The sequence below is a fragment of the Henckelia pumila genome, chromosome 2, assembly GCF_033568475.1.
Source record: "Henckelia pumila isolate YLH828 chromosome 2, ASM3356847v2, whole genome shotgun sequence".
Lineage (NCBI taxonomy): Eukaryota > Viridiplantae > Streptophyta > Magnoliopsida > Lamiales > Gesneriaceae > Henckelia > Henckelia pumila.
Window position 1 is genome coordinate 90,100,793 of NC_133121.1, and position 23,452 is coordinate 90,124,244.

General features: G+C 33.6%; 4 protein-coding genes across 4 annotated transcripts; 1 reads left to right on the forward strand and 3 right to left on the reverse strand.

Moving 5' to 3' along the window:
• The first annotated feature begins 1,521 nt into the window (after nucleotides 1-1,521).
• On the forward strand, nucleotides 1,522-3,429 carry LOC140885119 (putative F-box/FBD/LRR-repeat protein At4g03220). The gene is made up of 3 exons (XM_073292050.1): nucleotides 1,522-2,697; nucleotides 2,798-2,986; nucleotides 3,079-3,429. Exons 1-3 carry the CDS (start codon nucleotides 1,606-1,608, stop codon nucleotides 3,391-3,393), a joined length of 1,596 nt encoding a protein of 531 aa, XP_073148151.1. The 5' UTR covers nucleotides 1,522-1,605; the 3' UTR covers nucleotides 3,394-3,429.
• A 117-nt stretch (nucleotides 3,430-3,546) lies between these two features.
• LOC140884714 (calcium-binding protein PBP1-like) lies at nucleotides 3,547-4,079 on the reverse strand. Its single transcript, XM_073291559.1, has one exon. The coding sequence runs from the start codon at nucleotides 4,027-4,029 to the stop codon at nucleotides 3,661-3,663; it is 369 nt and encodes a 122-aa protein (XP_073147660.1). The 5' UTR covers nucleotides 4,030-4,079; the 3' UTR covers nucleotides 3,547-3,660.
• A 6,389-nt stretch (nucleotides 4,080-10,468) lies between these two features.
• Nucleotides 10,469-12,562, reverse strand: LOC140877890 (uncharacterized). The gene has a single exon (XM_073281490.1). The coding sequence runs from the start codon at nucleotides 12,560-12,562 to the stop codon at nucleotides 10,469-10,471; it is 2,094 nt and encodes a 697-aa protein (XP_073137591.1).
• A 6,804-nt stretch (nucleotides 12,563-19,366) lies between these two features.
• LOC140882946 (NADPH--cytochrome P450 reductase-like) lies at nucleotides 19,367-23,173 on the reverse strand. The gene is made up of 7 exons (XM_073289208.1): nucleotides 22,774-23,173; nucleotides 22,579-22,695; nucleotides 22,277-22,358; nucleotides 21,918-22,067; nucleotides 21,427-21,806; nucleotides 20,928-21,070; nucleotides 19,367-19,641 (listed from the first exon to the last, which is right to left on the reverse strand). The coding sequence occupies exons 1-5, from the start codon at nucleotides 22,830-22,832 to the stop codon at nucleotides 21,705-21,707; spliced, it is 510 nt and encodes a 169-aa protein (XP_073145309.1). The 5' UTR covers nucleotides 22,833-23,173; the 3' UTR covers nucleotides 19,367-19,641; nucleotides 20,928-21,070; nucleotides 21,427-21,704.
• Between the last annotated feature and the right edge of the window lie 279 nt (nucleotides 23,174-23,452).

Below are 23,452 nucleotides of genomic sequence, written 5' to 3' on the forward strand. Positions count from 1 at the left end.
CATATTTTTCTTAAAAAAAAATTTAAATTTTGTAAAACACTTTTATAAATATTTTATGATTATATCTACAAACGAAATCATAATTACTCTTATCATATATTTTTATCATATCATAAATTTTAAAGTTTAATAATTAGTAATGGAATCATCTGAAGAATATTGGATGAGATTGAGAATTAAAAATATAATTTATCAAGTTTTTTTAAAAAATATATCTTACTATATTATTAAAGTAAAAACCCTCTAATTAACAAACTTTCAATTAATTGGTGAAACTTGATTTGAAATTACCATTATCTCCTAACTTAATTTTCAATAAAACCAAAATTATTGGGTAAAATAGTCATTTTATACAGTTTCCTCTTTTCTAGCCATTAAAAACTCACTTTGTGCCCTTTGATATTACTTTATTTACAAATATGACACTCACTTTATAAGATATATATATATATATATATATATATATATATATTGTGAATATTTGTTCTAGAAAAACGTTATATTTTTATTATTTTTTAATTTTACAATTTATTATTTATTATTTTATTATTTTTTAAAAAAACAAAATGTACGAGCACGCAACGCTTGCAGCGAAATACTAGTAAAAATAATATAGGAACATATTAGAAAAAATTGTTTTTTTATCCAATAAATCTTTCTTTTTCACTTTCAATCTTCTATGTTTTTATATTTTAATTTTAGTTTGTTATCTTTGCTTTTTTTTAAAAAAATAATTTTTAGTCATTTAATTTTTTCTGATGTATCGCTGATATGGAGCGAACGTTTATAGTGTTATTTAGTATTTTCGAAATAAATAACTAAAATTGTCGAGAATCGAGACATACATGGCTAAAACTTAAATATGAAAGTATAAAAGACCAAAATCACAATGTGACAAAAATATAGATTAAAATTACATTTTCCCCGAACATATTATAAGTCAAGATTTATTAGATAAACGCATACATAGAAGCAATCTAATCGCGGAATATTTTGGGAATAGATTAAAAATTAGAATTGTAGAATTTTATTATTTTATATTATTGTTATTTATTTAAAATGTGATGATCTATTTTAATAATACATATACCCTTTTTTTTTAAAAAAAAAAACAATATTCATAGATATATATACTTAAAAATACTTATCTTATTTAATAATATTTTTAGAATAAAAAACAATATGTTTTACGGATGACCCAAATAAAAGATCTCTCTTATAAAATTAACTAATGCCAGAGATTTTGTATAAAAAATATTAATTTTTATATTCAAAATAGAATTTTTTTTTTAACTCTTTGTATAACTCGGATGAACTAAAATACCAGTAAGTAAAGTAAATATTCTAGTCGCTACAAAAACATATTATTTCTAGAACAAAAAAAGATACGAAATAAAATAAAAGATTTGATGAGATACTATTATGAAAAATTTAACTGATATCGTTCGTTTTATCAGGAAAAAACCCCATTTCGCTACTTTGAAAACTTCAAACTCCAAATCATAACAGTCCCGGAAAAAAAGAAAAATTTCACCAATCTCAATCCAATCTCATTAAAACCTCGTATCACACGAAGCTCCACACTTTCGATGAATTGAAATTGAAATGGAGACAAGATCCGCCAAGAGAAAGAAGCTTCTCCATCAGAAAGCACAAGCCGCCGCCGCAAGTAGTACTCCAAACAACCCTGTTCAGATTCAGGACAGGATCAGTGATCTACCAGATGACATTCTTCATCAAATCCTCTCCTTTTTACCCATCCAATCCGTCGCCAGAACCGGCGTCGTGTCGCGGCGTTGGAGAAACGTCTGGCACTCGTTTCCCAATCTCGACTTCACCAACGGTGCAAACGCAATTGCCAACACCATGTCACCATTCGTCAGGAAGCCCAAAATGAGTGGCATGGAGCGTTCTTGCTTCCACAGGGTATCCGACTACGTCGACCAGATCATAGGCCTGCTAGAGAAGCATTCCGGGGTATTAAGTGTCCTCAAGATTCGGTTCGTAACGAGTTTTTCCGGCCTCAATAGTCTGATCCGGGGTGCTGTGAGACACCACGTTCAAGAACTCGACGTGGAGGTGTCTACTTTTGATTACTTCAACTTCCCGAGGTGTGTCCTGAACTGCGAAACGCTACGTGTTTTCAGATTGAAGTCGTTTTATCCTGGTTTTAGGTTACCTCCCGTGGAGATCATGAAACAGGGATTCAGAGCACTCTGTACTCTATCCCTTTCGGGTCCCTTTTTACGTGATCAGCCATCTGTGCTCGATTTGTTCACCGATTCGTCGTTTCCTTCGCTTAAGAACCTGAACTTGGATGCTTGTTCGGGGTTGAAGAACCTCAGGATCAAGTGTCCTTGCTTAGAAGATTTATCTATCGATGGATGTCATCATATGCAATATTTGGAGATTTCGGTCCGGAAACTCCAGAGATTGAGGGTGACAAGATCCTTCGCTCATACAAGTGTTACTCGTGTTAAGATCGATGCCCCCATGCTCGCCAGCATTCTCTGGTCGGGAAACATTGTCACCGATGAAAGTGTTTTGCGGAATTTAACGTCGTTGCGCAAAGCCCGTGTCGAATTCTTCATTCGTCAAGGTTATCAAAATCCAGAAAAGATTAAAAGTGCATTGAATTTTCTTTCTGGAATCTCTCATTGCCACCAGTATTTGACACTCGATAGTCAGTGTATTGATGTATGTATCATTCATGTATATATATACTTTAATTTCTCATCATATAAGTTTGTATATATATGTACATGTCTTTAAATTTTTGGATCCTGAAAATGGACAGGTTTTATCAAGAACCAATAGATTTGCTGGAAATTCATTTAGTCCCTTCCATAAACTGGGATCCTTGGAGTTATTCATGGCAGGATTTCACAAGCAAAACATCCCCGGAATGGCGAAAATTGTCAAGAATTCTCCCAACATTCACACCTTCATTATCACTATTCGTGGTCCTCGTTATCCCGAGGAAAGAGTAAGCTATAGATGGATCCCCCACCATTTTTTTTTCGTGTGTTTTTAGTACTTTGGACGATTCGTTACTAATCGATTATCTCTGGGCGACAGCTCCGGAACGTAGACGACCTATCGGAAACATGGAGCTTTGAAGAAGAGATGAAGTACTGGGAATCACAAACACAGTGCTTTGAGTCCTTGGCACATCGCTTGAAAGCGGTGAAGATTTATGGGTTCGTAGAATATGCACTCGAACTTAGTTTTGTGAAATTTATGCTCAAGCATGGAAAGGTATTGCGGCAAGTGTTTCTTCACAACTCTAGTGTCTCTTCCAAGCAAATGCCTATGCTTGTAAGAGAAAATTTCAGATCTCAAATATTGTGTTTCTCTAAGGCTTCCCCCAATGTTAGCATTGTATTTCAATAGGCCTGCCAGCTTCAATCCAGATAATGCAAACATGGAATTTCGCCTTTTTCTTTTAAATTTTAGTTACTTTATGTTTTGTTATGATCATAGAAAATTTCAATAGTTTCGGACCCTTTTCGACAAAACAAGCTAGTCTTTCGCGCCATGTATCAACGAAAATGATGTTTTATTATTCGAGAGTATACATTTCCAAAAAAAAAAAAATATGAATAGAAAATTGAAATGTAACAACTTGTATCAAATCAAAATTATAACACATAAAACTTGTTAAATATTCTGCCCATGATGCAAGAACTCCTGGTAAATAGCATGTTCCAACCATGCCTCGGATCGCTGCATTAGTTCGGGGCTCAACCTAAACATGAGCACACAGAACTCCATCTGATCGATCCCCCCATCGCCATCAAGATCGCCTTCTTCCACCATGCTCCTCAACTCGTGGTCCCCGAAATCTTGCAAGCCAAGAAAAGCCGAGTTCTTCTTCAAGCTCTCAAATGTGATCACCCCTTTATCCCTGTCCACTAAAAGGCTAAACCCTTTACAAAGTTCTGCTATCAGCCCCTCCCCTCCTAACTTATCCGCCATGGCCGCCAAGTTATCTTGAAATCCACTCATCTTTCCTCCAACCCCCGCCATTGATGCCACCTATATATATATGTATGTATATATCTTTTACTTCAAATGAATGGCTTTAATTTGTTGAATGAGGGTTTGATCACTCGAGATGTACGTATATATAAGATTTAAATTTAGAGACCGATTCAAGAATGTGTATGAACAGCAGACAGTTCATGTCGGCTTATGCCTTGGTTCTTGGCACCTGAAATTGCTCACCTCTTTCTCAGAAGAAGCCTTGACAAGCTGTATGCAGATGGGGGAATATGTACGTACACACAACAAACTTTTAATAATATGAATGAGTCTCGCAAATGATTTAAATATTGATAGATCATATATAGATATATATACGTGGTCAGCATGAACAGAAATTGATCTAGTCTTGCATGTGTATGCAAAACAATTTAAATGTTTTGAGATTTTCCAAAAGTCTGGTTCCTAAGAAATAAGATAAAACTTGATTTGTTTATTGCAGATTGCTTCAGTAACGTGGTTTGCAAAGTTATTGATATTTGATAAACACGTCGATTTTTACGAGACCGTCTCACGAATCAATTTACTGAGACAGATCTAACTCAACTCATAAAAAAATATTACTTTTTATGTCAAAATTATTACTGTTTTTATTATTTATATATATATATAGAGTTTCTTTCAAGTGCACACCTATCATGCCCACTACCATGCCCACCAATGATGTGGCACTATTCTATTGGACCTACAATTTATCACATCTTTATCACATCCAATTGAATAGTGCCACATCATTGGTAGGCATGATAGGTGGGCACTTGAAAGAAACTCTATATATATATATATATATATGTATGTGTGTGCGCGCATGTGTGTGTATGTGTGTGGACTAGATCGACTTGTATCATGAATTAATATAGATTTACTACATCATGATCTGACAAGAAACCAACTCATTGAAAATATTCACTTTTAGATGCCCTTGAAATAATTTGTACTGAATGAAAAAATTTGTATATGATCAACTATTAATATTGCATACGACCCCATGTCTAAATACAAAATAATATATAATTGGTATCGGCAGCAACATGGTGTCAACAATCTGAGATGTCAAATAGAATAATGGTTGGCATGCGTGTTGTTGTGTTTTCAAGGCATTGTATTTTATATTAATTTCGGATTCCGTTGGGCTTTCCTGTATCTGGGCAAGCGTAGTTTCTTTGCAAGTGTTTAATGTTTTGTTTATTATTAGTACGTAACATGCATATATGTGATGAAGAAGACAAATTTATTGTTTTCACATGATAACATTGGGCTTTGTTGGGGCGCAAGGAAACTGGACGAGTGGGAACTTGGAAACATCCACCCGCAGACAAAATATCCACAAATACGATTATATTTTTTGTACATTTTTTTTGGCATTTCTTGGATCAAGCAGCAAATTAAATCCATTTTGTTTTCAACTTATTGCAAAACAAAATCGAACCGGAACCGGATATGGTAATAAAAGGTACTGGTATCGCTAACATATGACATCTTGCTGGTCTGTGAATTCATATATACGTCATCCGTTTCGATTATACAAATCTATATTTTCACACAGATTAAAAAAATCGTTGGGAAAAAAGCAAATCATATAGAAAATTCCTATTTAATTCATTCAAAAAATTATTGGACGTTTTTTAAAATTAGTTACTATATGTATTAGTAGAGAAGTGGGAAAAAATTGTTAAATATAAGCAATTAATTAATTATACAAGCAATTAATTAATTATATACGTGTGTTTGAATGAAAAGTTGAGACATCAAAGCATACGCATATAAGTGACCTGATTATAAATTTTTATGTAAAGGGAAATTACAATGTTGGTATATATATATCTAGAGTTTTTTTTTATGTTGTTCACCAACTATTATCATCTTTGTATTCACCATTAAGATAATACTCAACTATTAAATGTACAATTTATCGCATCCAATAAATAAATATCACATCAATGATGTGCAAATTGAGTGGGCGCAGCATAACAAATTCATGTCTTTAGCTTCTACATTTATTTATTTTGCAATTTTGGCCACTTTGCATGATGTGGTGCCTAGGTACTGTTCACGTATAAAGTGCTACATCACATCAACATTCACAATTATAAATTATTACGATTGTCAAAATTTGAAATATGCAAGATTAAAATCAATTTTGACAAACACTAAAATCATAAATAAACAAATATATAAAATTTTAATTGTACATTATTTGTCCACTCCTATGTATAATAGAATGGTTGTGTTATTAAGTTCATGACTAAATAATAAAATTTAAATATCATTATACTACGAACACAAAGAATTAGACTTGAATATAACATTAACAATCATGAGTTCCAAAATTGTAGTTTTTTTTATTGATGGATCAAAATTGTAGCTTTGTACACAGAAAATTTTGATTTGGACTCAATAAAAACGTTATAAAATTGATGGATCAAAATTGTAAATTTGAACACAGAAAATTTTGATTTTGACTCGATAAAAACGTTATAAAATAAAGGTGGAATTCAACTAAAATTATCATATATGATTAGAAGTTCCTTGGCCAATTAACGAAAGATTAGAAGACCAATGCAAAATAAAATAAAATAAAATAAAAGAAAAACGAAAGATTAGAAGACTAAATCCCGTGTATTTATGTATGATGTATATATCTATACCATCTCTACCATTTAATAAAGAATATATGCCTCAAAGTAATTGTTTTTTTTTAAAAAAAACTTGGTATAACTCCTTGAAATTACAAAAATATACCTACCCGATTCTTTTATTAGTAACGTTTTCTAATACAACTACTAAAAGCGTGTTTAAAATCGCACACACACACATATACATATATCTTACCATTTAATAAAACTTCAACCTTTTATAGTAACTGATTTGGTAATTTACGTGTGTAGACTAAAATACACTTCAATTTTATTTATTGATAAAAATAATTAGGGGTGATCACGGTGCGGTTTTTCGCAAGAAATTCAAGCCGAATTCTCAATTACGGTTCGGTTATATGAATTACAATTTTGGTCCTATAATTTGCACATTTTTCATTTTTGGTCCTGTTAAAAATAATTTTGTAATTTTAATCCTGTAACTTGCATCTTTTTTTTCATTTTTGGTCCTATTAACATTAATTCGCATTTTTAGTCCTGTAACTTTCATAAATTTTTCACTTTAAATCCTGTTAACATTGAATTTACAATTTTAGTCCTGTAACTTGCATTTTTTTTTCATTTTTAGTCTTGTTTGCATTGAATTTTCACTATTTGTCTTGTAACTTCTATATATTTTTTCTTAGTCATATTATCAATGAATTTATATTTTTAATTTCATAAATTTCATACTTTTTTATATTTTTATTTATAATATATTATGATTTACATATTTTAAATCTTTTAAAATTTAAATGAATTAAATAACAAAAGTTCAACTAAAATTATTGAAAACAATTTTACACTAAATATCATCTTATAAAATACATAATATAAATAAAACTATTAATCTAATGTGAATCATGTTTTTTTGGATTTAGTTTTGATATATAATATGAAATCGAACCATATAATTTTTTATTTTAAATTTTATATCCGACCAAAATTCCATTTTTGTTTTGTCATTTTGTTTCTTGAGTTTGGATTTATGGTCATATTTGTTTTAACCAAATCTTAAGTATTCACGTCATATATGCTTGTCACAAATAATTTTTGGTAGAAATATAAATAAAAAATGAAAAAATTACAAATTACATGGTATAAAAATAAAAAATTCGTCTTTAATATGACTAAAAATAAAAATTAAGTGTTAACAAGACCATTTAATTTCCCTTTAATATGATTAAAAATAAAATAAAATTATATGGTTCGATTTCAGATTATATATATAAAAACTAAACCGAAAAAAATGATTCATATTAGATTAATAGTTTTATTTATATTATGTATTTTATAAGATGATATTTAGTGTAAAAAAATTTCGAATAATTTTTATTTGAATTTTTGTTGATTCATTTATATTTTAAAAGTTTTAGAATATGTAAATCATAATATATTATGAATAAAAATATAAAAAATATGAAATTTATTGAATTAAAAATATAAATTCATTGATAATATGACTAAAAATAAAAATATATGAAAATTACAAGATAAAAAAATTAAAATTATATCTAAACTGGACTAAAAATGAAAAAGAATGCAAGTTATAGGACTAAAATTGTAAATTCAGTGTTAATAAGACTTAAAATGAAAATTAATGAAAGTTACAGGACTAAAAATGCAAATTCAATGTTAATATGACCAAAAATAAAAAAAGAATGCAATTTACAGGACTAAAATTGTAAATTTACTTTTAACATGACCAAAAATGGAAAATGTGCAAATTACAGGACCAGAAGTGTACTTTTCCCTATTTTATTTTTTTAGTTGCGGTTAATATGTAAAATCGTTTTTGCGGTTTTCGGAGGTTTTAATCGGTTGCGGTTTTCGGCGGTTTTAAGCTTCCAGATCCACCTTGTAACATGAATTTAAAACTAAGTTGAGATTTAGAGCGTATAAATTAAAAAAAAAAAACCTAATTTAAAATGAAATAAATCAAAGATGAAGAATATCGCTACTCACTTACAGAAATAAAATAAAAAAAACAAAAGCCCATATCCAGAATCAAATTTAAAATCAAGAATTGAATGGAAAAAAAAAACTAGAAGTAGAAATATAAACTAAAAATTACCAGATTTGACATATTTTCATATTTTAGGATGCTTGAAATTTCATTCTTACTCATTGTTATAAAACAAGGTTGAAGATGAATATTTTTATAGAGAAGTAATAAATAGATTAACAAGAGATAAAGAGGAGAAATTTTTTTGAAGAAGACTTGGGAGAGAAGAGAGTGGAGGCGGCATATGAATCTATTGTGTATAACCTATATACAATGTGCTATAAATATAACCTTAGCTAAATACAACTATACACGGCGGTCCGGTGTGGGACGGTTTGGGCCAAAATTTATAACCGAACCGTGGCAACGAGGAGGTTCCCATTTTTTTTAAAACCACTGTTATTTTAAAAAATGAGATACGGCGGTGCGGAGCGGTCGATTCGAGCGGTTTTTGAAAAAATTTGATCACCCCAAAAAATTTACGTATAACAATATGGTAATTTACATGACCCATTTTAAATACTACTTCTCATCCCGGTCACATGTTCTCTCCACTTTTCCCACTATCCTTTATATATTTTCTATAAATTTTATTTTACACACAACGTGTGTGCATGTGTAGCTAGTTTATAGCTAGTTTATATATATATATATATATATATATATATATATATATATATATAGAGTTTTGTTATGAGAGAGTTTTGTTATGCTGCCCAACAAGTATGCCAAATTCCGTGCCCATCATGTATAATAAGTGAGTTGACCAATACAATAAGTGAGTTGACTTGTACAAGGTGGGCACGGAATTGGGCAAAGTTGTTGGGCAGCATAATAACACTATATATATATATATATATATATATATATATATATATGTCACCCATGTTCAACCCATTAAAACTACCATTTTGTAATGTCGGTGCTATTTCACGAAGATATGCATCTTTTTATGAACCAAATAAAATAAGAGAGTTGTCCTTTCCTTAAACACCAATATATGATAAATAATTAAATCAAACGTTAAATCTTCTACGTGACCATAATATTACAATCATGGTTCATGGATCAACAAGTAATTTGCCTACCATTTTATTATAGAAATATTCAAAATGAAATATATATTTTTTAAAACTTATATAATGCTTCAACCATGTAACAAATTATGACTGTAAATGTTGAGTAATCTCAGATTGCGAGATGTTTGGGTCTCGAAACCTCAAGAATTGCTCGTAAATGCTACAAACAATAATTTTGATGATTGTGTATTTATTGTTGAGGAATGAATTATGAAATTATAAATATTATTTAATTATTAAATAAAAAAAAACTTACTTGATAAATGGTCATAACTCCTCACAGTTCAACACAACATAAGTTGAAATTGTGTGATACTTCTCTTCAGATAGCCAGCGAAGTTTACCTGCACCAATAGCTCGACTAACAAACTTGAAAACAGATAACTTCGGGAGAGTATTTTCTCCAACAGTATCAATGCTTGCTGTCGGGTTTGCCGTCACTTTGAAATAGTGTTGACAAAATATTGAAGCCTCCTTGACCAAATACGCATTACAAATTGAACCTTCAACTCGAGCCTTATTTTTCACCGTCGTCTTGAGGCCGCGAAGAAATTGCTCAAAAGGATACATCCACCTATATTGAACAGGTCCGGCCAGCAGTGCTTCATATGGAAGATGAATAGGAAGGTGTTCCATAGAATCAAAAAACTCGGTGGCATTATTTTTTCTAGCTTACACATAATAAGTGGAATATCTGACTGTAATCAGGACAAATCACTCTCCCGAACGTTCCTGGTCGTGAAAGAAGAAAATAAAAGACTGAGTTCTGTTAAAACCTCCCACACATTTTTCGGTAACAATTCCTTGAATTCCACTGGAATGAGTCGTTGCATGAATACGTGACAGTCGTGGCTTTTCATGCCGAACATGCATAATCTACTCATGTCTACACGCCTTGATAATTTAGAAATTAACCCATCTGGAAATTTGACCTCATTCAGCCAAGAGCATAGAACATCATTTCCTCTTCGATCCAAAGTATAACTTGCTTTAGGGTAATGTCCTGTATCCTCATCTTGATGAGGCTCTGCCCTATTACACAATAATTTAATGTCTTCACGTGATTTTTCATTGTCTTTAGTACGTCTAGGAACATTCATGACAGTGTTGAATAAATTGTCAAAGATATTTTTCTCAATATGCATTACATCCAAGTTATGTCTTATCAAATTTTTTGACCAATAAGGTAATTCCCATAAAATGCTACGTCTTCTCCATCCGCAACTAGCAACCGTATGAATTTCTTTGTTCAATTCATCAGCATCGACTTCATACGCTGGCAAAAACCCATACTCATCTATATCATTGAGCAATTGCTCGCCTGTTTTAATTGGTGGTGTTGAATTTGTAAATCTTTGACCACTTAAAAACAAATGTCTGTTTCGACGTAGTGGATGATCCATCGGTAGAAATTTACTATGGTTATCAAACCAAGATGTTTTGCCACTATAAGGCAACGAGAATGACTCAGAGGAGTCCATACAGTAGGGACAAGCTAGTTTTCCTTCCGTACTCCAACCAAACAACATAGCATAAGCAGAAAAATCACTACTCATCCACATCAGGGCCGCTCTCATAGTGAAATTTGTTTTAGAATGAACGTCGTATGTCATAGCTCCATTATACCACAAATCTTTAAGCTCTGCTACCAACGGTTGGAGGAACACATCCAACTTGTCCTTAGGATTGGAAGGACCTGGAACAATAACGGTTAGAAACATGTACCCGTCCTTCATGCACATCCATGAAGGCAAGTTGTATGGAGTCAATATAACTGGCCACGATGAGTATTGTTGCCCAGACTGACCGAAGGGCTGGAATCCATCTGTCGACAGTCCTAAGCGCACATTCCTGCTTTTTATTGCAAATGATGGGTTGGTTTGATCAAAATGTTTCCACGCTAATGAATCAGAATGATGTGTCATCAAGTCACTTTCTTGCACATGGGTAAAATTCCAACTCATATGTGATGCAGTTTTATCAGAGGCATACAACCTTTGCAAGCGAGGCGTTAAAGGGAAATAATACATTTGCTTGAAAGGAATGAGCTTGCTACCCCTTCTCGTCCGACTCCTTTGCGGTTTATATTTAGGATGTTGGCAAACCTTACACTCTATGAGATTCGAATCAGCTCCCCAGTAAATCATACAATTATTTTGATATGAATCAATCTTCTCAACAGGCAACCCTAACTCACTGATTAATTTTTTAGTGCTATAAAAACTATCTGATACATTATTTTCCTTGGGACATAGCTTCGACATTAACTGACACATTTGATCCATATTACTTTCAGACATGTTCCATTGAGCTTTCATTTGAAGGATTTCAGAAATTAATGAGAGTTGAGTTATACCATGAGGATTTCCTCTCCATATTTCTGACTCAGCCGATTTCGGATTATCAAAAAGATTCTTGGCATATTCGTTCGAAATTTCTAATGTATCAGTTGTTGCCGCATTTATATTATCATTGAAGTTAAAACTGATGTGCTCGTCTACATTTTGATAGAAGGAGGAAGGACCTTCATGGTAATAATTAGTATCACCAATTGACGAATCGAGAATGTTCTCAGTTACATTACGAAACACATTTTCGGCATCAAGATTTAGATTTTTGTGGGAAGGAACCTCTGAGAAATTCACATATGAAAGTGATGGACGGATATATTCTTCCCCATGGTGTATCCAACGATGATATCCAGGCACAAATCCATGTTGCTCTAAATGGACTTTAACTGTATTCTCATCTAAATACTGTTTGTTTCTACACTTATTACGGTTGCATGGACAACGCATTTCACCATCCGATAAACAACGAGGATGTCTTTTAGCAAATTGTACAAATGACTCTACACCCTAAAAAAAACTCGTTTCTTATATAACAATTGTGTAAACGATTGTACATCCAATCACGACTAGTATCCTCCATAAAATTCAAAATCCCTATCCAAAAACGAAATTGGATATAACTATCAAGACAAACAATTATCAACAAGTTTATGCACGAATACAGTTAATACATTAACTTTAAAATATAATTAATAAATTAAATTCTAACCATGCATATATTAATAATTATATGCACTATAAACACAAATACACACATAATTCTAAATTTAACTTTAAAATATAATTAATAAATTAAATTATAACCATGCATATATTAATAATTATAATAAACATATTTAAATCATGAGATAATATAAATAAACTAAACATACTAAAACACAACAATTAAAATAAACTAAACATATATACTAAATTATGTATACATATACATAAACTAAACGGAATTGGATCCTCTGCAGTGGGGACTCCCACACATCATCATATGTTGTGGGATTAATTTTGGTAACAAAATTAATTTATGGTAATTTTTTAAGATTTGGTTTTGCTAATATTTTTTATGCTCTCACGTTTGAAAATTTTAATGATTTGTTTTTCGAAATTTGAAATTTGTTTTACTTTATTATTTTGTATTATTATGTAGATTGATACATAATTTTTATGTCTTAGAATAATAATTAATGATGATAAAATTATAGATAAAAAGTAATATTATTATTTTTTGGCTGCTGTAAAATAATAGTAATTTGATGAAATTGAAAACTAAAAAACATGTACTTTTATAAATTTAACCGGAATTCAATATATCAAAAATTTGTCCTTCAACTATATATTTCTTTTTGTTTACATAATTTTTTTAAGCCAAAATAATAAAAAAGTTTTAAATAATAAAAATTTATCATAATATAATAATATTTAAATTTCAAATCATTAATTTAACTTAATAGAAATAAATTATATATATATATATTAATATAAAATAAATTTTAAAAAAATTTAGTATTATATTTACCCGTTAATTAATTTTTTTTAATGTCTAGCTAATCATTAATTTATCAATTGTGTAATATTCTATCAATTTATTAATAGAATTTTATTTTTTCTAATCTCCATATACTAAATTTAAATTTTGAATAATAAATCATTTGAATTATCAGATGTGGAAACATAAAATATGTTAATAAAACCAAATTTTAAAATTTTGGCATAAATTAATTTTGTTACTAAATTTATTATACCATAGTCCATAGCATATGGTGATGTGGGAGCCCCCTACAAGATCTAATTCCAAATTAAACATACTACAAGATCTAAGTCCAAAGTAAACATACTAATTTCACCTAATTTCCGATCATCTTTCAATTTCTAACTATCGAGATTGAAATTTGTATAATATGATATATCGTTGGATTCGCATTTTCGAAACGATCTTACCGTGAATATTTCAAGACAATCGGAGTTGTTTTGGGCATGGGTGCACGTGGAACCCCACGCACCCTAGGGTGCGTGTGATCAAAGATATATATATATATATATATATATATATATATATATATATATATGAAGATGGCAGAACCGGCAGCGACGGCGACGGCTGCAAATAAATCAAAAACACATTAATTTGTAATTTTTTTTAAAAAAATTATTTGCATTTTTGGTATTTTATAAACATACAAATTAATTATACTACAAAAATTAATCATTCTTAAACACTTACCGGCGGGAAAAACGGACAGCGGTGGCCGGAGCAGACGAAGGTGTGCCGCGACGGCGGCGGGAGGGCTTGGCGGCCTTCGTAAGCTAGATTTTACATTACAAACACATTTGATGGGTTACACTTAAAAATTCAACTGGGCCTGAGGCCAATCATGAAGGTCCACTCCAAATATTTTTAAGCCCCAAGCTTATTTTAATATTATTTATATTTAATTTAGGTAGACCCTGAATTTTACAAAATCCCATAAGAGGCTTAAGCCTGTGAAACTCTCCGAATATCTATAAATAGTTCAAGTCACCTCATTATTAAGGTACACACTTTTTTTAGCACTATAACGCTCTACTCTTGATTATTATTTCTTGAGTAATCACTGACTTGAGCGTCGGAGTTCCTTCGTTGGGAACCCTCCCGACTCCTCTGACTTTGTTTTGTGACGTAGGAACAATCCACTGAGGATCTCCACAGGGAAAATACAAGGATTTGTTGATACTCCAGACTTTTCAAAAGCAACGTGTTGGGTACAAGTATTTTTTGGCCACATCAGCTTGGCGCCGTCTGTGGGAACTTGTTCTTTACGTCATTGAGAGCACATATTACTTCAAAAATGTCTCAAGAAAATAATAACAATGGAAATGCACCACCAAGCATTACTCTCACCCATGAAGCCTTGACTGCACTAATGGAAAACACAGCCTCACTCCCAGCAAAGGATGCAGTTGCTCAGTACCTGGAATATCGTAAGTGCAAAAACACCAAGAAAAAGTTTCAAAGTGAGGGTTCATCATCTCGTGATCCTAATAAAGAAAACCCAAAGAAAACTAAGTCTAAAGTGAATGACAAAGATCCTGAGGGGACCAAAAAAATACTACTCAGAAAGACGGTAAAACAAATGTTCACACAGTTCACGACACCTCTGACGAAAACAAAACTACTAATCCAACCCGAAAGGATGGGTCTCGCACATATGTAACTGGAGAGAATTCGTCAGCAATCTTGCCGTCACGTCGAAGCCCCTTCACTGATGACATCCTATCTGTAGCGCTACCAAAAGGGGTCAAAATCCCCAGCTTACCTGAGTTCGATGGAACGAGTGACCCCCAAGACCATATTGACAAGTTTTACACGATAGTGGATTTGTATGACATTACGGATGCTGATTACTGTAAAATTTTCCGAACAACATTATCAAGAAGATCACTCACATGGTTCAATAAGCTACCCTATGGATCCATTGCCAATTTGGAGAAACTTACTGACTGTTTCATCCATCAATTCTCAATTAACAAGAAATACCCAAAAACAGCAGCGTATTTGTTCACAATCATTCAGAAAGAAGGGGAATGTTTGAGAGACTATGTTCGGCGGTTTACTCATGCGGTTCACAAAGTCTTACACGTGAACCATGATTTGTTAGCTGGAATAATGCAGCAAAACTTGCGCCATCGAAAGTTCAAGGAATCAATTAGCGGAAAGGCCACCCAAAAACTTAGAGAAATTACTGGAAAGAGCTGAGAAATACATACGGGTTGAAGAATCTGTAGAGCCACACTACTTGAATAAAAGAAAGAGATAAGAAGATAAATCGGATATTATAAAGCGAGATGAGAAGCGAACATAGCAGATCCCCCGCCTCCAAAATATACCCCTCAATGCACGTCTGACCGGTATACTGGTAGTGGCTGAAAAACAAGGATTGTTGCGTCCCCCTCGCCCAATGAAAAATAACCCAAAGCGCCAACGTTCGGACAAGTACTGTCATTTACATAAAGATAAAGGTCATACTATAGAAGATTGCTTCAATTTGCGAGCAGAAATTGAAAAACTCATAAAGCGCGAACATTTGGGGAATTTTGTGGACAAGTCCCACGGTCAGAAGCGAGATGACAGGCGTCGGGACGAACAACCAAAACGTGACTATCCAAAGCGTCATGATGAAACTGGGAAACATCTTGAACGAGCTAATGAAAATTTGCCCACTGGAGGAGTAATCGTCGTAATCACTGGGGATTCTGCTTGTGGCGAGTCGAACAATGCAAGAAAAACCCTTCTGCGGGTAGCAAAAGGAACCAACAATTTATCTAGCCCCACATCCTTGTCGACGTATGAAATTGGAATCATCCAAGGTGGATTATCATTCAGTGACAAAGATCTGGAGAACCCTCGGGTACCCATAATGATGCTTTAATCATCTCAGCCACAATCTCCAATTTTTGGGTAAAGAAAATTCTAGTGGATACCAGATTCTGGTAGAAAGGGATGAAGCGGAGTGTGTATCAATTTGTTTTGAGATGTCTTGTTTGTCAACAGGTCAAGGCTGAACACCGACGACCAGGTGGATTACTGCAAAATCTTGAGATTCCCGAATGGAAGTGGGAGCATGTGACTATGGATTTTGTCACCCACTTGCCTATGACTTCAAGTCAGTGTAATGCTATCTGGGTCTTTGTTGACCGTTTGACAAAATCAAAACATTTCATTCCTTACAACCGAGAGTATTCTTATGATCGCATGGCACGCTTATATATCCAGGAGATAGTGCGATTACATGGGATTCCAATGAGTATAGTCAGTGATAGAGATCCGCGATTTACCTCACGTTTCTGGGGTAGTTTTCAACAGGCGTTGGGTACCACTCTGAGTTTAAGTACTGCATATCATCCAGAGAGTGACGGGGAGTCAGAACGGACGATTCGTACATTGGAGGATATGTTACGTTCCACTGTCATGGAATTTGGTTTGTCTTGGCAGGATCAGTTACCTTTGATTGAATTTGCCTACAATAACAGTTATCATCGGATTATTGATATGACACCTTTAGAGGCATTTGATGGTTGACGATGTCGTACTCCGCTATTCTGGAATGAAGTCGGGGAACATCAAGTCGAGGGTCCTGAGTTGGTGCAACAAATTGTAGACAAGGTAGATTTGATCAAGCAAAAGATCAAAGCTGCTCAAGATTGGCAAGCCAGTTATGCTAATATTCACCGCAGGCCACTTCAGTTCGAGCCTGGTGAATATGTGTTCTTGCGAGTATCACCTTTTAGGAAGGTGATGAGATTCGGTGTGAAAGGCAAGTTGTCACCTCGTTTCATTGGGCCTTTCCAGATACTGGAAAAGATCGGAGATGTTGAATATTGTTTGGCGTTACCACCATATCTTTCCAGTATACATGATGTTTTTCATGTGTCGTTACTTCAACAGTACATAGCTGATGAATCTCATATTATTCAGCCTACTGATGTTCAGCTAGAGTCAGATCTGTCGTATGTTGAACGACCACTCCGTATCCTAGACAAGAAGGAGAAAGTTTTTCGGAACAAGACTATGCCACTTGTGAAGGTACAGTGGCAGCGCCGAGGCGTTGAAGAAGCAACTTGGGAAACCGAGAGCCGTATGTGAGCAGAATATCCCGAGTTGTTTGCTTTGTACTTTTAATTACCATGTAAGATGTCATTAGAGTTGTTGTAATAAAACATGGTTTGATGTTTCATATTGATATCTTGATTTCTCTTTAGATTTTATTTCGCGGACGAAATGTATAAAGGTGGGGAGAATGTAGTAACCCAGTTTACATTTTAAGATAATAATATGTTAAACATGATTAAGGGATAGTAATTAACCAATTTCGGGGTTTAATCGGACTTTGGAGTTAAGAATTGGACTTCCAAACATGGACGAGATCGAAAGCTCCAAACCTAGATTGGAAGCTCCGAACTCTGCAGATCGGAAGCACCAGAATGAGCTTGTTAACTTCGGAACTAAGGCACGATCGGAAGCTCCGATCCAGAAACGGAAGTTCCGATCTTCAGCTGCCAGCAATGTTCGATGACTCAGCCATGAGTTTTGGCAAGTGTCAAACGTAGAGCAGATCGGAAGCTCCGATAGCCGGATTGGAAGTTTCGATCCTGACGTGTCACGCATGCACACAGTTAGCTGGATCGGAAGCTCCGATCTCGAAATTGGAAGTTCCGATCTTGGCCGGATTCTTGGCCTATAAATAGGGGTCTCCGGAGTTCATTTTGAATTACGAATTCCGAGTTTCCTTCTTCAGTTATATAGTGTGAGATATACACTTGAGGGCCCTATCGGTTATTATATAAGTTCTGGAATAACCAATGTGTGGTTATAGTCATCCGGGACTAGCGTCTTCAAAGGGCTATCAACGAAAGAAGGTATGGTCCGGAAATCTATTTAAGATTTGGGAGTACTTATTAGCTTAGTTAAGGCTTATAGAACTTGTGTAGTGATACGGTTAACTTTTGAATATAGGCTTGGAACTTAGGATCCTACTAGACTTGAACTAGCCTAGAGGTACGTATACATTGACTGAGATTTCCAGCGAGTATACATGTTTATATGTTGCATTTACTTGGCATTATTATGTGGCATGATATATAATTTAACGCTTTCCATATTCATATGTCATGTGCACATACACGTTGAGCATATACCTTGTTATACCTGATTATAGAGCCGCTCAGCTCTATACTTGATAATCTGTCACTGAGAGTACCGCGACGGTGGGGACATGTATGTCTGACTACTCTGGTGTACTAGACGAGTGAGGTTGCACTCAGAGGTTGATCCACTACAAGAAAAACGCTAAAAGACAACGGATTTTATCCGTTGTCGTAGGGGGTTAAAAACTGTTGTAACTGAAAGTGTTGTTAAAAGCACGCCCCTACGACAACGGATAAAATCCGTTGTCTTTGCCCTCAAAGACAACGGATAAAGCCCTTACGACAACGGATAAAATCCGTTGTCTTTTCCCTCAAAGACAACGAATTTTATCCGTTGTCGTAGGCACGAATCCGTTGTCTTTGAGAGAAAAGACAACGGATTTTATCCGTTGTGGTAGGGGTGTACTTTTAACAACACCTTCAGTTATAACAGGTTTAGATTCCTACGACAACGGATTTTTATCCGTTGTCGTTTTCCATATAAAAAATAAAAAAAAAACAATTTACAAATTTAAATATTATAAATAAACCAAAATTTAAAATTTCAAAAATAAAATTTATTATATAATTTTCTAGTTTTACAAATCACTCGAAATTAAATTATTATACAATCCACGCTACAAAAAATACAAAAACAATTCAAATCAAATGATTAACGGAAGAAGGTAACACTTTCTGGCTTCATAATCTGGGAAAATCGGACGGGGAGGCTAGACGAAGATGTCCCCTCCAGAAAACCCCCAATTATAGTGTTTCCATTGGCTACACATAATCCACATCCGGTGCCCATGCAATGTTAGAAGAATTGATGTAATTCGTCGTCCACCACATGATAAACTCAAGAAATTAACCTGTCTCATTGAAAAAATACAAGCAAGAAAGTAGAGATGAATGTATAATATAACAAGCTCATGTTAAATCAGTGACAACTAATGCCCTCGAGTTTTTTGATAGCTAGTATAACAAGAACATGACACTTTCTCAGGATTTAATAATAATAATAATAATAATATTATTATTATTATTATTATTATTGCATTTGATAAAATGAATCATAGTCTCAGATATCATGTCCACTATAGTTAATAATAATAAAAAATAATCTTTAATGTAGAAAAATCAGAGTTTAGGTTTGAAACAGAAAAATATTCATGCTTCCTTCAACAAACCAGACATCAATCCAGGACTAGACAAATTTAATAATTACCAAAGCAAGACTAAATAATAAATTATTTCTTGGCGATACTGATTCAAGAAGGTAATTGCAGGAAACTACCATGGGGTTTCGCAAATTATAGATGATATCATATCGAGAGTATACAAGAATAGAAGTGTTTAATCCATCAAATAAAGTTAAGTGTAATTTGCTAGACACTAACCAAGAAATCAATACTCTTAAACAAAAAAGTATGTCAAAGCAAAATAGAACATGAAGATTAAAACATTATAGGGTTGCAAGTGACTTAATCTTAACTCAACAATATCTCGGTCAAATCAAATTTTGCAGAGTTCAAATAGCAGCTCAAGTAGATTCCAAGTAGCATCATCGAAAAATTGATTTTTAATCTTGTTAAATTACTCCTATGTATCTAATGTTTTTCTCTTTTTCATTAACCACGTGATTTGACAAGTTTCACAAAATTTGAGGTATATTTACATCAATATACTAGCTTAATTGATACTCGAAAAAACAGAGCTGGAAATCAAATAGCTAAATAATCGAGTTCTCAAGAGGAGATAACAACATATATGGGCTATGGCCAATAAAATTCAAGTTGCTATAAGGCACAAAAATAAGACAGTTCATCAAAAAATTGAGTAATGCAATAAGCAATAATCACTGGAAGACATCAATGAAATAGGCAGGCAAGCTCTCCCAACAAGCAAAAGAACCTTCAGACAATCATTTTCCCAAAACATATCAATTAATGATATCAAACAGGTGTAGAGAGCAAGCAATCATGAACATTTAATTCTAAATAATTATCATGCCGTCGTGACCATGGATATTCACGTTATCAATGAAAAACATAACAAAGTTTATTACGTGACATGCAAGCTTCAGACATCAGCCATAAAGAAAAAAGTAATTCTGCAGGCAACCATGCAAAACTAAAAAGCCAGAAGCATTTCTTACACTGAACTTGTCCCACAAATGATCTGCCCCAAAAGAGAAATAAACAGTATATTGCTGCTGCATTTCCAGAAAGACCAAGTTCTCCAGGTTGCAAATAATATTCCTGTTCCGGTTGCCCAATTGCTGCAGAAAAATCAAACATTCTGCAAAAAAAGAGTATTGTACATCATAATAGAACACATTTTTAAGATTTATATCATGATAAATTAAGCTTTATATCACGATAAATGACACCCAGATAATTAAGAAAAGGATCATGTAATATGTTTACAAATATTCTTTATTGTACAGAATAAATATTATTCAGAAGATAAGGATTAATTAAAGAATTTCCAATTTTATTTCTTTAGAAGCCATGCACATGCAAAGGAGGAAAGCCTTTTGCAATTATACTAATTCGCAACATCCCAGTCCCGTGAATGCTATTTTTGTATCAAAATGTAATTCATAAACCAGCCTCACTGATAAACAAATTGTCAAGAACAATAGCAGTCTTAACCTTTCAAGGAACAGAGGTTGTGATCAAACCATTATCCGACAAAATGCACCACAATAAGCATAACTTATTTGCCAAATCTTGTAGATCAGTAATTTTCAATAGATGTCAAAGATGGAAGCGACATCTGAAAACAGAATCCGAGGAAAGAACTCCTAAGTGAGTGTCACTGAAAGGGTGCCAAGAAATCCGAAGAAGACGTATGGAAATGTTGCTTCCAAAGTAAATCTCTGAACCAATAGAAACATTCCTGTAACAGTTAGGGAAATGACAATGTCATTTCATCGGAATATAAACAAATCTGTTGTCTTTCGGTTCCTGCATCCAAAGTATAACACGGCAGGACCATGTTCAGCCCCAGATTCTTTCAGTGCTAATCTTTCCTGTTAACATGAATAAGCATTTATGGCATAATCATCGGAATATAAAAAAATCGTTTTGAGTATTTAAACAAGATTATTGAGGCTAACTACACGAAATATTTTGACAAAAACCTGTACGAAACCCCTGAATGGAGCCAAGCCAGTCCATGGGCCGATCATTATTATGGGTGTTTTAGGATCAATAGAAAGCCTGAAGTTTGAAGTTCTAACAAAAATTGGCGCCCAACTGCAGTTGCTGCTTTCCTCCAAAGGCACATCATTCTAAAAAGATGAAAAAGCTAAGATTCAAGAAATAACTATCAAATAAGAAGATTCCCTGAGAAATGAGGGAAAAAATTGTGTGCATCGAATGGCACCATCAATCAAAAAATCTACTGGTGGGTCAAAACAATAACTGAATTTTTGGCATCACAAGAAATTAAGAAAATATTTAAGAGTATATAACCTTATCTCAAGAACGAGAAACATACCTTCATCCACGTTGAGCAGGCACCCTTGTGAATTCTTCCTGTGGGCATTTTCTCATAAACTAGTGCACAGGTTACATGGATTCTTGATGGTGAAATCCCAGAAAACAATGGGAGAACTTGAGTTCACGAAGATTTTTCAATAAAACGAGAAAATGAAAGGCAAGGAGCAATATACGCAAGAACAATTATATGGTTGCTAGCATTGCATTTGACATAGCAATTGCAGCCTACTCAAGCGGATACAAAGGACCGGTAAGATAAATATTTACTTTGGGGAATATGAGATAAGAGTAAAATCTGACCTGCTGGCGTCGAAAAACTGCAAAGAAAATACCGAGATGAGGGTTGGCTGAGGGAATATCTGCCATGACCTCAAGTAAACTTCTCTGTTTTTCAATAACATACTGCGCAAATTCCTCCTGAAGATAACATAAATAACCATAAGAAAACAGATCAAGGAATCCGCTTGTCAAAAGATGGAATCAAATGTATCTAACCTTTCAATCAGGGGAAGCAAGATTCCTAAGTCGATCGGCTTCACCAGATTCCGAAGCATATGCGGCTAGTGCAAGTAAAGAAGATTGGAATAGTAGACACATATGAGCCAAAAATTCAAGTAACGTTCAACGAAATCAGAGAAAGAATATGATGTTACGGTGTTGAACTTGAATATTTCGAATCTAAACTAAAAAACCACAAAACAAACTGAAATCGGAGCAAAAATTGCCAACAAGCTTTGAACCAAACGAATCATCCTCATCATCTGGCGATACTACTGGGCTGGAGTGCTGCGGCGGCGAGGTGGCGGCGAATACTGGGCTGGAGTGCTGCGGCGGCGAGGTGGTAAGCAAAGAGGACGACTAGGGTTTGGCAATTGAGTAGTCGATTGTGAGCGCGACGAGAGAAGTGGGAAGAAATATTGTGTTTGTGATTTCTTTTCGTGTTAACTATTATATTTTTTTAAAAAAATTAAAGAAAAATTTAATTTTATTACAACACAAAATAATAAAACTGTTGTAGTAGATTATATAAATACCCTCTTATAGACAACGGATTTTAAAATCTGTTGTCGTAGTCTATATAAATACCCGCTCATAGACAACGGATATTAAAATCCGTTGTCGTAGGCCATAAAAAACACGCTCATAGACAACAAATTTAAAATCCGTTGTCGTA

Coding starts and splice junctions, on each gene's coding strand:
- LOC140885119 (XM_073292050.1), top strand. CDS start 1,606: ATGGAGACAAGATCCGCCAAGAGAAAGAAGCTTCTCCATCAGAAAGCA. Junction 2,698..2,797: donor TCGATAGTCAGTGTATTGAT/GTATGTATCATT, acceptor GAAAATGGACAG/GTTTTATCAAGAACCAATAG. Junction 2,987..3,078: donor CTCGTTATCCCGAGGAAAGA/GTAAGCTATAGA, acceptor TCTGGGCGACAG/CTCCGGAACGTAGACGACCT.
- LOC140884714 (XM_073291559.1), bottom strand. CDS start 4,029: ATGGCGGGGGTTGGAGGAAAGATGAGTGGATTTCAAGATAACTTGGCG.
- LOC140877890 (XM_073281490.1), bottom strand. CDS start 12,562: ATGCGTTGTCCATGCAACCGTAATAAGTGTAGAAACAAACAGTATTTA.
- LOC140882946 (XM_073289208.1), bottom strand. CDS start 22,832: ATGCTTCGGAATCTGGTGAAGCCGATCGACTTAGGAATCTTGCTTCCC. Junction 22,696..22,773: donor TTGCTTCCCCTGATTGAAAG/GTTAGATACATT, acceptor TGTTATCTTCAG/GAGGAATTTGCGCAGTATGT. Junction 22,068..22,276: donor CCTGCTCAACGTGGATGAAG/GTATGTTTCTCG, acceptor TCATCTTTTTAG/AATGATGTGCCTTTGGAGGA.